This window comes from Phocoena phocoena, chromosome 9 (genome assembly GCF_963924675.1).
Source record: "Phocoena phocoena chromosome 9, mPhoPho1.1, whole genome shotgun sequence".
Taxonomy (NCBI): domain Eukaryota; kingdom Metazoa; phylum Chordata; class Mammalia; order Artiodactyla; family Phocoenidae; genus Phocoena; species Phocoena phocoena.
Window position 1 is genome coordinate 9,703,271 of NC_089227.1, and position 13,600 is coordinate 9,716,870.

The 13,600-nt window shown below is 56.2% G+C and overlaps 1 protein-coding gene across 2 annotated transcripts in view; it reads left to right on the plus strand.

Annotated features, from left to right (window-relative positions):
• Window positions 1-13,600, plus strand: part of GCK (glucokinase) — a 48,386-nt gene that overhangs the window by 31,404 nt on the left and 3,382 nt on the right. Inside the window, exons 1-7 of one of the 2 annotated variants that reach the window (XM_065883847.1) lie at window positions 1,778-1,977; window positions 6,209-6,371; window positions 6,953-7,107; window positions 8,123-8,242; window positions 9,894-9,989; window positions 10,178-10,277; window positions 13,347-13,530. In XM_065883847.1, the coding sequence (XP_065739919.1) occupies window positions 1,930-1,977; window positions 6,209-6,371; window positions 6,953-7,107; window positions 8,123-8,242; window positions 9,894-9,989; window positions 10,178-10,277; window positions 13,347-13,530 (866 nt within the window). In that variant the 5' untranslated portion in view covers window positions 1,778-1,929. Of the gene's footprint in view, window positions 1-1,777; window positions 1,978-6,208; window positions 6,372-6,952; window positions 7,108-8,122; window positions 8,243-9,893; window positions 9,990-10,177; window positions 10,278-13,346; window positions 13,531-13,600 lie in introns of those variants that run through there. The other variant, XM_065883849.1, reaches the window with a different exon arrangement.

Genomic DNA, 13,600 nt, shown 5'->3' on the forward strand with positions numbered 1-13,600 from the left:
CCTCCCTCTCCTGGCCCCTCTTCTCTGGACAGGTCTATCCCTTGCTGCAGGGATCCTTGACCCCAGCCCAGTGTTGACCCTCTGGGGTCACTCCCTCACCTAAACAGGAAGCGGTGAGACAGGGCACACCTCTTGTGGTAGGAGCACAGGAGAGCTGGCATGCTCTTGTGGTGGGAGCACAGGAGAGCTGGCGTGATGCACGAGAGTCTGGCTCCGGAGGATTAACTAGTATGGGGAAGTGGGGCTGTTGGACGCCTTCCTTCCTGCCCTCACAGGTGCTGGGAAATGCAAGGAGGCGGCCCCAGGAAAGGGCTCTGGTGAGCGGTGCTTGCTGGTCAAAGTGCAAGCCAGAGAGGACACTGGAAGTCCAGCAAACAAGAAAGGGCCCCACTGATCTCTGCCCAGCCCTGTCCTCTCCCACTTCCCAGAGGAGAGCTGGAGGATTTTGATCGTCTTCTCAGGTGCTATGTGCCTGGACCAAGAGAAGAGCAGCTGCTTCTTGGCCTGGCTTGTGCAGAAGGCCCCCAACTCCAAACCCAGGGGTGAGCCCTGCCCACCCTGTGCAAACAGTGGCTCAGAGCCAGGGGCTGGGGGGACAGTGATCTGTCACATGTGGGTTTGGTGAAGCCCTTGGGGCTCTATTTTGGGAAGGGGATCAATCATGTCAAGGGCTTCCTCAGGGATGACCACACTGGCCATTGGCAGGAGAGCCTGGCATCCTGTCAGGCTACCGCTCCCCAACCCCGCCCACTCCTGAGCTCTTGCTGGTTTTAGCAGGGCTTGGCAGCTTCTGGCAGGTCCAGGCAGGACGGGTTCACTCCTGGGCAGGGAGCTGGGAGTGGGGAAGGGGGGTGGCTCTCAGAGCGACCTCTGGCCTGGATTTTGCAGACCCAAAACCCAAGGATGACCTTCCCGGCCTTTTGAGGCAGGTTTTGACTATTTACAGTTGAAGACCCTTGATGAAAACAAGCATTTTCTACTTGGTGGGGGCAGATGGCCCTGGGTGGGGGTGGGACCAGTCATCAGGGTGGTGCCCACCTCCATCTGCTCCCCCTCACTTCCCCACCCCTCCCCTCCCCACCCCACCTCCTGGCCCCACCTACCACAATCCCTCACCCCCACCCTCCAGTCCCGCCTCTGCCCAGGGCCTGAGCCTGGCTCTCAATGACCCAACCGAGGTCTTTCGTCCAACCCCACCCCCCACCCTTAACCAATCCTGCCAACCAATCCTGACTGGCCACACGGCAGGGCTCTGAGGGCTCAGGAGAGGAGCGGCCCAGGAGGTCCCTGCCCTCTGCAGCCCTGCTTCACGAGGAGCCTGCCTTGCTCAGGGCCTCAGGCCTGGCCTCCCAGCCACCAGCCTGTCTCCCCTCCCAAGTACAGGACAGGCCCCAGGTGAAAATTAGCCAGGGATCCCCGTGGTCCAAGACCAAGCCCAGACCCTTTGACCTGCATGGGGCCAGCCCCTCAGCAGCCCCGCCCTGTCTGCCCGGCTCTGCAACGTGCTTTCCTGACCTGAGCAGCGTGATGACTGCCGCCCTGGCACATCCAAGGACTGGAGCGCATATAGAACGGTTCTGCCCCCTCCGCAGAAACTCTGGGCAATGAATCCCCACCCCGGTGGGCTGAAGGCATGGGGCACCACCCCACAGCCCTCCCCTCGTGGCCCTTATCACCCCTCACTCCAGGCAGGCCTCGTCTGCCCTTTTGGCCCTGTCTGACCCGGTGGCGGTAGGCTGGGTATTTCAACAGCCAGCTGCTGAATGCTCTCTGCAGAAGCCCTGGGCGGCCTGCGCGGGCAACTCCCCGGCTAGGCGGCTCCGCGCCTGCACAGGTGGGCCTCAGACTCCTGGCCTGCAGCCCAGCCCTGCGCCTCAGACAGGAGTGTCTCTACCTCCCCGCAAACCTACCTTTTGGTGCCTCAGAGAGATGGCGATGGAGGCCACAAGGAGCTGGGTCCAGACAGCTTTGAATCTGGTAAGGGTCACCCCAAAGCCAGGGCAAGTGGTCCCCAGGGCCATGGCTGGGGCAGGTTCTTCCTGTGTGGGTAGGGCAAGTGGTTTGGTAGAGTGGAGGTTAGGGGGAGCTCTGGACCCCTTGGAAGGAGGCACAGAGGTGTGGAGGCTAAGAGGCAGCTGGTCCCTCCCAATACCCACTGTCCAGCCTCTCCAGGAGGGGTCTCCAGGGACGGCGTCTTCTAGGGGACTTGTTCCTGGGGCTGACAGTGCTAGGCTGTCCCCTGTGCTCTGGCCTCACTATTCAACTGCTACTTGGCATCCATCTCCCCTTGGCTAACAGACACGCCAACGTGCCTGCAGAGACCAGGCGGATTTCCCCAGCCCAACCCACCCCTTCTCAGTCTGCAGAACGTCCCCTCCTAGCGCTCAGCCATCAGTATGAGGACAGTCCTTAAGGACACGGGTCTGGACAAGGCCATGGGCTGTGCAGGTTGGAAGCAAAGTGGGAGGGGCCAAGCTGGTTGGGCAGGGATAACGGGGGCTGGTGGGGCTCGGCTGGGGACACCTGCCCCATTTATGCCACAGTCAGTGTTTTGGGACCCTGCCCCAAGGGCTCAGGAAAGATGGCAGGACATCCTGTGGGGCTTGTATTTGACAGATGAGGGGACAGGGGAAGGTCTGAGAGGGCTTCCCACACCTGCACAGCAGTGGACGGGCCCCAGAGGGCCAAGGCATGGGGCCCCTGGGCAAACGCTGGGTGCCCTGTGGGCTCCAGAACCCATCCCAGTGTCCTGGAGGGCAGTATGAGCCCTGCGTGGGTCCAGCTGCAGCCATGGGATGGCTGTGTACACACAGTGGGTGACCCTGGGCCAGTTGCCGCACACTCCTGGGGAAGTGTGTCCCCAACCCGCCAGCTTCAGACCCTCCTGGAGAATCCCAGGAGGGCCAGGATGGGAGGACCCCGGAGAGCCAGAGGGCACTGGGCAGTCTGGCTCTTCTCCTGCAAAGCCCCGGGCCGGGGCACCAGAAGCCGGAGTCCTGGGGGGCTGTGGCACTGTCAGATGGTGGCAGTGGCCCTGCCTGGAGAGTAAGAGAGCTGCTCAGGCACGAGACCCCCTCCCACCATGTTTGGGTGCAGCCGTGAGCCCTGATGCTGTGTCCTGTGACCTCCCGGTAAGCAGGCAGGGGTGCAGCTATGGGGGCAGGCTCTGTCTGTGCTTTGTTCTTCTGTGACTTGGGGGGGAACAGGTGGCTTCTTGGGGTTCCTCAAGCAGCACCCCGCAGTTCCTAGGCTGCTCGGCAAGACCTTTAAGCCAGCTTGCACGGACACCCAGCCTGCGCTCAGGGAAGGGCTGGGCAGCCCAGCGGGGTAGGGAGGGGAGGTGGGCTCAGAGCCAGCACCTGGGTTCAAAGCCAGCTCTGAGTATCTAGATCTGTGGCCTTGGAAAGGAAGTGGAGATAATAAAATGCTTGGGTTCCAGGGGGAGTAAGCGTAAGGGAGAACTGGGGATGCCCCAAACGGGGCCTGGTGCACAGTGCCTGCTTCTGGGGATGTTTCCACGGGGTCTGTGAGGCAGGCCTCTGCCCCGTGACTTGAACCCAACTGGCGTCCGCCTAGACACGCAGTCTTGGGGGTAAGGTCGGAGTGCCTCCTCTTAGGGTTGCAGGCTAACTGTGGTGTCTGCAGGCCCCAATGCACCCGAGAAAGGGGCTCGCACCCACCATGGAGGACGCTCCCCACGGCCACAGGGAGGGTTTCTGGAGGCCCGTGTGAGCCTGTGGCCGCCTGGAGTGTTGGACTGCAGCCATGGAACCTTCCAGCACCCTTCCCAAACTCTGCCCACATGGGCCTGGACACAGAGGGTGAAGCCATTGGGTCACAGCCCCTCATGAGTCCAGGCTTGAGGCCACTGGCTGGGCTGCCGTGACGGAGAGGGAGGGGATGGAGCCCAGTGGGGCCTGCGGGCTGGACCTCTGCAGGATCAGTATCGCTTTTGTTAAGAGCCGTGATGTCTTACAGTTCTGTTTTGGGAGAGATGCCGGGCAGCCTCTTGAGGACTTCTGACAGCATGGCTTTGGGTGCTGGCCTCACTCTGTGCTGGCTGCAAGTGGCTGCATCTAGAAGATGAGCGGATGCCAGCCCCACCCCCGAGCTGTGTCAAGGATGAAAGGCAGCTTGTATAGTGCACTAACCTCAGAGCCTGGCATATTGGAAGGATTCAGCAAATGTTAATGTTGCTGTTCCTTCCTGGCGCATTTTACTTGAAAGTGTGTGAAAGAAACAGAGACGAGGCCAGGCTGTAGGCATGGGTCTCTGAGGACGGCCTGGATTGTTTCACAGAGCGTGAGGGCCTCTCCGGGGGTATGTCCTGCCGGGACAGCCTTGGGGTGGGCTGTACCCTCACCCTATCTGGGGCTGTAGCTCACCCTAGAGCTGCAGAATGGCTTAGCAAATACTGGTGTTTGACTCTGTGTGTCTTGTCGTAGACTTTGTCAGCCCCATCCCTTTGTGACCTTCCCTGGGTTTAAATTCTAAGTGTGAGGTCTTGGTAAGCGAATTCGCTCCTAAGTAAGGATCTGTATGCATTAGGAATGCTTTGGGCTGCAGGAAACTAAAGACCTGACTGACTGTGGCCTTAAGTGATTAGTATCTATTCCCACAACCGGCACTTGGAGGTGGGTGGGTCCAGGGTTGGCTCAGCACATCAGTGATGTCATCAGGGCTGGGCTCACTCTGTCTCTCTTCTCTGCCATCTATAATATGCTAACAGCCTTTTCTCTTCAGCCTTGTCTCCTCGTGGTTCGGGATAGCTGCTGCAGTGCTGGTCAACACACCCTCATACAGCTATGTTCACAAAGTTAGAGGCGCACTGACCTTCCCAGAAGGCCCCCCTCCTGCTAAAATCAGGCTTCCCTTCACCTGACACTGGCCAGAACTGGGCCACATGCCCATCTCTAAACCAAGTCACCAGCAAAAGGGGATAAGATAGCTGGGCTTGGCTTAGCCCAGTCACGGGCTGTCCCCTGGGCCTAGGAAGGGGCTGTCTTCCTTTGAAGTGATAGCTCCCCAGGCCCCCAACAAAATGTGGGCTCTAAAAACTGAGGAAGAAGGGGCAAGCAGCTCTGTTGTCTCCTGATTGGAATTCAGAGCATCTCCACCCCCCGAGCTTACGTGGAGAACCGCCAGCGAGAGAGTAGGAGTTTTCTGAAGAGTGGACCCACGGCTTTTATTCGAGCAGCCTCCCTTTCCTTGTTGGTCCAAATATGTAGGGAATCAAAGTGGTCTTCTCTCCATGAACACGTGCTGTTGTGCAAAGGGGAAAGGGCAGCCACACCACGGTCCACACGCGAGGTCAGGGCAGGGTCCCTGCTTCCGGGGCACTAGTGGGCATGGGCACGGTGTTTAAGCCCCATGTCATGCCACCATGAAGGGATGAGCAAGCAGCCACTCCCCCAGAGGGCGCGGGAGGAGAACCCAACCCAGGCCGTCCACACTCACGGGAATGGCGGAACTGAATCTGAGCTTTGTGTACCAGCCTCCCTCCTGTCAATGTATAGGGACCTCTCCTCCCTCTGAGGGCCTCAGCACCTTCCAGGCTATGGACTGCCATGCTTTAGTCCACCAGACACCTCTAACTAACTTTCACCTCTAAGTAGTGTGTCTTGACCATCACTTATGAACATGTGTACGCACTGGCCCACTAACTCCCTTAGCGTAGATTCCTAGAGGTATAATGATCGGATCTTTTAGACAGTAACACCAGCTGCCCATCGCCCTCCATGTGGGCTCCTCCAGCCCGTGTCTCACTCACTCTCCTGGTTAGCGCCTCCCTCCTCCCCTGGCCTGGATCAGGGGTACAAAGGGAGGTGCCATGTCTGCCCTCTGCCCCTCACCCTCCAACACGTCCCAAGCTGCATTTGTTTGGAAACTGGCGTTGGAACTTGCTGTCTTAATTTTTCAACTGGTTGTAACTGTGGTAGTTTGAAATGATGGGCCATCCTGGACCCAGGGTCAGGGGGCAAAAGGAGACCGTCGGTGTGCGGGGGAAACACACACTCTGTGGTCCCCCTTCCCCGTACTGCACAGCCCCTCGTCCGCCCAGCTGTTCCCCATCTCCCTCCCTGTGCAGGTGGAACAGGCAAAAGGAGACCGTCGGTGTGCGGGGGAAACACACACTCTGTGGTCCCCCTTCCCCGTACTGCACAGCCCCTCGTCCGCCCAGCTGTTCCCCATCTCCCTCCCTGTGCAGGTGGAACAGATCCTGGCGGAGTTCCAGCTGCAGGATGAGGACTTGAAGAAGGTGATGAGGCGGATGCAGAAGGAGATGGACCGAGGCCTGAGGCTGGAGACACACGAGGAGGCCAGTGTGAAGATGCTGCCCACCTACGTGTGCTCTACCCCGGAAGGCTCAGGTACCGCGTTCCAGGGTGGGGCAGGGATGGGACTCACATGGGAACCATCAGGTCCTCATCCAGAGGCAGCTGTCCCCTGGCCCCAGCAGGGAGAAGTGCCCCAGGCCCTTCCTAACAGACCTGACTGTCCCCAGCAGCCCCGAGTCAGCTCCCCAAAATGCTGTGCCCCAGAGACCAGCCAGGTCTCACCCTCTGTTCCGCTGGCCCAGCCCTGGGGCCTTCAGGCTCACTCTGGCCTCAGGAAACTGGCTCTCTTCATCTCACAATGAGAAACTGGTTTCCCACAGTCATTTGGGGGACTCCCAGCCCAATCCTGAGTCTGGGCCATTTTCCTAGGTCTTCAGGTAGGCCCTGGGCTGGGGGCGACTTCAGCCCAAGACAAGGGATTCCTGCTGCCTTCCCCAGTTCACCTTTGCCCTTTCCACAGTTTATCCTGGGGTCCCCCAGATGTCTGGCATCGGGGTCCCCTCGTCCAGCTCTTCTGGTCCCCCCACCATGCCTTCCCCTCCTCCTCTCCCAGTCTTGGGGGCTCCTGCCCGGCGGTGCCCATGAGACTGATGTACTTCTCTCTGTGGCTGCAGAAGTCGGGGATTTCCTCTCCCTGGACCTGGGCGGCACCAACTTCAGGGTGATGCTTGTGAAGGTGGGGGAAGGGGAGGAGGGACAGTGGAGTGTGAAAACCAAGCACCAGATGTACTCCATCCCCGAGGACGCCATGACGGGCACTGCTGAGATGGTGAGCAGCTCGGGCTAGGGCTTGGGGGGCCAGGGACCTCGGTCAGGACCACCCAGGATCTCGGAGCATGGCTAGTCCTGGTGGGAGGGCCCACCTGTCTACCAGGGGCAGGCAGAGCTGTGGGCCCAGCCTCAGGGGACCCTGCTGCAGGAGGAGGAGGGAGCTGAGAGGCTTAGGTGGACGGCCACTGGGTGCGGCCCCGGAAGGTCGCACCCCTGCCCAATTTCCCAGAAAGATCTGGAACAAGGCAGGGCAGCCAAGAGAGCACACTGGTCCAACAGGCTCGCAGCCCATCGTTCTATCTCCACCCCACGTGTCGCCCTCACCCTCCACCGGCATGGATGCCAAGTGGCATGACTGCGATTCTAATATCTGACCACGGGGAGGACTCGGGAAGGACCACAGAAGTAGGATGAGCCCCGGGCGGAGGTGGGGAGCAGCCAGAGCCAATCCCCGCGAGGGGCAGGGCTTCAAGGTAGGAGGCCAGCGGCCGCCTGGTCCTTGCCGCAGCCCCGCATGCCGTGGGTCTGGGTGTGGAGCAACGCTGGCGCCCACCAGGGAGCTTGGTCAATCAGCAGGGCACTCTGTAACGCCCAGGTCTGTGGACAGGCCTTTGTGAATGGGGTGGCAGCTGGTCCTCGCAGCCCAGGGCTGGGGTGGCCCGAACACTTGGAGGCAACAAAGAGTACTCTATGCTGGAGTCAGAAATAGTAGTTATCGCCAGGGATGTGCCTCTGCCCAGAGCCTGAGACCGGACTCCACTGGGTCCAGCCGGGAGGGCCAGGCTAACAGAGCGCAGCTGGGCTAGGGACCAACCCCGTCGTCCTGGCGTTGCCCTGTCCCGAGGGCTGCTGTCAGCGGGACTGTGGCATGGAGCGGGGCTCAGGGCCTGAGTCCCGACAAGCAGTGTGAGGCCACGCTCTCCTGGGGCCCTGTGGCTCAGCAAGGGCTGAGGAGCGCCTCGGCAGGAGGCTCGCCGCTGCCGCTGATGGCCTCCTCGGTGTGCATCCTGCAGCTCTTTGACTACATCTCTGAGTGCATCTCCGACTTCCTGGACAAGCATCAGATGAAGCACAAGAAGCTGCCCTTGGGCTTCACCTTCTCCTTTCCTGTGAGACACGAAGACATCGACAAGGTGGGAACAGGTGTAGCGTGGGTGGGGGGGGAGGTGGGCGGATGGACGGACAGACACCCCAGAGAAAGGCACCCATGAACTCTGCCCTGCGCTGCCTTCGAATGCAGCTCCCATTGTTGGGAAAGAGCCTTGGATTCAAACTGCCTCCATCACTTACCTCTCGTGAGACTCTGGGAAATGATCGTATTAGCTGATTCTTACTGTTTGCCTCCCACAACCCTATGAGGCGTGCGTATCACCCCCATTACAGGTTAGGAAACTGAGGTGTAGCAACTTGCCCATGGTGGGAAGTGGCGGTGCTGCGGCTCAAACTCAGGCAAACAGGCTCCAACACACCTGTGTGTCACCTCTATGCTGTACCGCTGCCTGTGGCAGAGGTGGCAACGTGCCGGGGCTGAGGGTCTACCCTGCCTTCCAGCTGGCAAGTTAGCCTGTCACAGTTACACGCACACACACACACACACACACCAGTTATGCATGCTCACATAGACGTGTAAATTATACGTATGTATGCACATAAATTATACATGTGAATTGTACACATAAATGTGTGCACTTCACATATTTAAATTGTACACACGCATGCACTCATGTCGATTATACGTACATATAAACACATAAATTGTACATACATATTTTTATGCATATATAAATTATACATACATATATATACACAGGCCAGTTATATATTCATATATATCTACACATGCCAGTCATACATACATATATACATGTAAATTATACATATCGAGTATACATACATATAAACGTGTAAATTACACATGCACATTTACACGTCAAGTATACATGCATGCATGTATGCATGTATGCGCATGTCAGTCGTACATATATACACATTCACAGGTCAACGATACATACACACCCACACGCATTGATTATACATACATATATACATGTGTGTGTAAATTATCCAAACATACGCACAGTTATACATAACACACAGGGCCTCTGGGTCAGAGAGAAAGCCGGGTCAGTACTCCTGGCGGAAGCAGTAGCAGGAGCAACGTCTCACATTGCTTTTCCAAGCCCCAGTCCCCGCTGGGCACTGAGGGCCAGGTGGGACCTTCACACGCAGAGGGTGCACACAGGAGAGGAGCCCCGATCTTCTTCTGGCTGCACCCCTCTGGACCTCATCCTCACTCTGGGATGACGACCCTGGGCTTAACTACACAAGCATTCTTAAATTGGCTGGGACCCAGCCCTGCAGAAATATGAGATATTGGTAGAAAATTACCTCCAACACTTCTTGAACTTATACGGCTGCTTTGAGCCTCAGTTTCCTCAGCTTTAAAGTGGGTGCACAGGGACTTCCCTGGTGGTCCAGTGGCTAAGACTCTGCGCTCCCAATGCAGGGGGCCCGGGTTCAATCCCTGGTCAGGGAACTAGATCCCACATGCCACAACTAAGAGTTCGCATGCCGCAACTAAGGATCCCGCGTGCCACAACGAAGATTCCACATGCTGCAACCAAGACCTGGTGCAGCCGGATAAATAAATAAAAATGAATAAATTAATTTAAAAGAAAGGTTAATTATAAAGTGGGTACACATCCTTGTGGTCCGAGTTAGCTCCCGTCCCTTCACGCCTGCCCCCAGCATCCAGCAGCCACTGAGGCCCCCCTCTCCCCCCAGGGCATCCTTCTCAACTGGACCAAGGGCTTCAAGGCCTCAGGAGCAGAAGGGAACAACATCGTGGGGCTCCTGCGAGATGCCATCAAACGGAGAGGGGTGAGTAGCATCTGCACCTGCCCCTACCCTGGGCCCCCTCCCCCTCCCCTCCTGCGGGGAAGCCAGGGAGGGCTTTCTGGGCATCCCCCCAGGAAGGGGTCTCTGCCTTCTGCACCTGGCTGGACTGGCCTGGAGCAGGCTGAGAACCCCGCCAGCCCCATCACCACTGCCTCTATGCCTCTTGGCAGGACTTTGAGATGGACGTGGTGGCGATGGTGAACGACACTGTGGCCACGATGATCTCCTGCTACTATGAAGACCGCCGGTGTGAGGTTGGCATGATTGTGGGTAAGGATGCGCCCCCTGCCTGACCCAGGGGCCTTGGCCACCACCAAAGACGGGGCTGAGGCTTCCCGTCTTCAGCAGGCTGCACACGGCCTCTGCGCCAGTCATGGACCCCAGAGGTGCTGGAGCCCAGGGTCTTAGGGAGCAGCAGGGGTGTCCCGGAAGACAATACACCAATGTACATTGGTATTGGGTGTACCAATAAACAGGTGCTGTTTATTGGTAGGAAGCATTTCAACACTCACAAGTCACTGCCTCAGATGGTGTACCAGCTCACGTCTACCTGGCCCATCAGGATTTAATTAAATCACCTTATCTGGTAAGTTGACTGACCTGGACAGATTTGTCCAAGTGGAAGAGGATAAACCAGAGTGGTGTCATCCCTCCCTGGACAGTCTTACCACACCCCGGGGCAGCCGTCTGCCCTGCCCGAAGTGGAGGCAGGTACCAGGAAAGGAGGCAGCACTGGCCCCAGTGGCCCTTTCCCACCAACCAAGGGCCTTTCCCAGAAGTTCCCAAGGCCTTACAATGAGTGCTTACTGAGGAGTGTTTACTGGACACACAGGCGAGTGGGTATTTCCCTGGTTCCCAGAAAGTCAGCATTAAATTTGTTTGCTTCCACGGCCTCTTCAGGGCCAGCCCTGAGGGTTTCTGTGTTCTTAGGACCCATCTCCAATTGCATGCACATGTCCTAAGGGGCCGGCGACCTGCTCTCTGCCTCTCCTCTAGTTTCTCACAATTCCTTCTTCCATTCTCACCTTTTGGATGGGAAGTTCTTTTTTTTTTTTTTTTTTTAACATCTTTATTGGAGTATAATTGCTTTACAATGGTGTGTTAGTTTCTGCTTTATAACAATGTGAATCAGCTATACATATACATATATCCCCATATTCCCTCCCTCTTGCATCTCCCTCCCACCCTCCGTATCCCACACCTCTAGGTGGTCACAAAGCACTGAGCTGATCTCCCTGTGCTATGTGGCTGCTTCCCACTAGCTATCTGTTTTACGTTTGGTAGTGTATATATGTCCATGCCACTCTCTCACTCCGTCCCAGCTTACCCTTCCCCCTCCCCATATCCTCGAGTCCATTCTCTAGTAAGTCTGTCTTTACTCCCATCTTGCCCCTAGGTTCTTCACGACCTATTTTTTTCCCTTAGATTCCATATATATGTGTTAGCATATGGTATTTGTTTTCCTCTTTCTGACTTACTTCACTTTGTATGACAGACTCTAGGTCCATCCACCTCACTACAAATAGCTCAATTTTGTTTCTTTTTATGGCTGAGTAATATTCCATTGTATATAGGTGCCACATCTTCTTTATCCATTCATCCGATGATGGACACTTAGGTTGTTTCCATCTCTGCGCTATTGTAAATAGAGCTGCAATGAACATTTTGGTACATGACTCTTTTTGAATTATGGTTTTCTCAGGGTATATGCCCAGGAGTGGGATTGCTGGGTCATATGGTAGTTCTATTTGTAGTTTTTTAAGGTACCTCCATACTGTTCTCCATAGTGGCTGTATCAATTTACATTCCCATCAACAGTGCATGAGTGTTCCCTTTTCCCCACACCCTCTCCAGCATTTATTGTTTGTAGATTTTTTGATGATGGCCATTCTGACTGGTGTGAGATGATATCTCATTGTAGTTTTGATTTGCATTTCTCTAATGATTAATGATGTTGAGCATTCTTTCATGTGTTTGTTGGCAATATCTTCTTTGGAGAAATGTCTATTTAAGTCTTCTGCCCGTTTTTGGATTGGGTTGTTTGTTTTTTTGATATTGAGTTGCATGAGCTGCTTGTAAATTTTAGAAATTAATTCTTTGTCAGTTGCTTCGTTTGCAAATATTTTTTCCCATTCTGAGGGTTGTCTTTTCGTCTTGTTTATGGTTTCCTTTGCTGTGCAAAAGCTTTGAAGTTTCATTAGGTCCCATTTGTTTATTTTTGTTTTTATTTCCATTTCTCTAGGAGGTGGGTCAAAAAGGATCTTGCAGTGATTTATGTCATAGAGTGTTCTGCCTATGTTTTCCTCTAAGAGTTTGATAGGAAAGTTCTTTAAGTCCACACCTAAACAGGAGCTCCAGGGGCCCTGGCAGTGCTCCCCTGGCTCTCTCCGGTTCCCCAAGACACCACCACCTGGGCTCTACAGCCGCTTGCCTCGGGCTCGCCCCATCTGGAGCAGAGATGGCAGAGTGGCGCGTGGTCGCACCTGCCCTGATGTGCTTAGAAACATGTTTATGATAATCACCAAGCACTAAACATTGGGAGAAACCATATCAAAGTCTGGATTTCTGTTTTTTCCCCACAAAAACTTGGAAGGCCCGGCATCACTGGGCCTGAATTCCAGGCAGCTCCACTGCTGGTGTGAGGTTGGCATGACTGAGTTGCTGTCCCTGATGGCTTGAGGGGTGTGCAGTTGCGTTCAGATTAAAGCTCTGCTGTCACCATTTTGAAACCCTCAGTTTATGAACAAAGGACCCCATGTTTTCACTTTGCATGGGACCCTGCAAATTACAAATTCCTTAGCCAGGCCCGCCTGCAGTGGCCCGTGTGCTGCTCCCAAGGGCCCACGCTGTGACATACTCACCTCTGGGTGCCCGCCTCCTCCCCACAACAGAGCCTGGTACAGAGGAGCTCAAACACATGCTTAGAAAGTGCCAGAGCACAAGGGTGGTGCATAGATAAGACAAAATCATAACATCCCATACCCATCTCTAATTGGCAAAGCACTCTGACACATGTTCTTTCCCTCATTTCTCTCAACTACCTAGGTAATAGGAGTAGGTGTTACCAACCCCTCTTGGGGAAGAGGAAGAGCCCAGGGAGTTGGGCTTATCTACCTGAGGTCACACAGCAAACCTAGGTCTTCCAGCTCTTGGGAGAGCTGGTTTCCTTTGCTCCAGGGGATGTAGGAAGTGCTGGGGGCGGAGGGCTCAAGGAAGCTGGGAAGACAGGACCACACGGGGCTTCCTGCCCGGGTGGGGGGGGGGGGGGATGCACCTAGCAGAGCGGGCATCCCAGGAAGCGCAGCGCCAGGTGCGGCCTGACGCTGCGGCCTCTCGCAGGCACGGGCTGCAACGCCTGCTACATGGAGGAGATGCAGAACGTGGAGCTGGTGGAAGGGGACGAGGGCCGCATGTGTGTCAACACCGAGTGGGGTGCCTTCGGGGACTCGGGCGAGCTGGACGAGTTCCTGCTGGAGTACGACCGTGTGGTGGACGAGAACTCCCTGAACCCCGGCCAGCAGCTGTAAGGACCGCCCCTCCCCCTCCCCACACGACGGCCCCGCCCCGCTCTGGCGGCAGATGGGGCCGGCCCG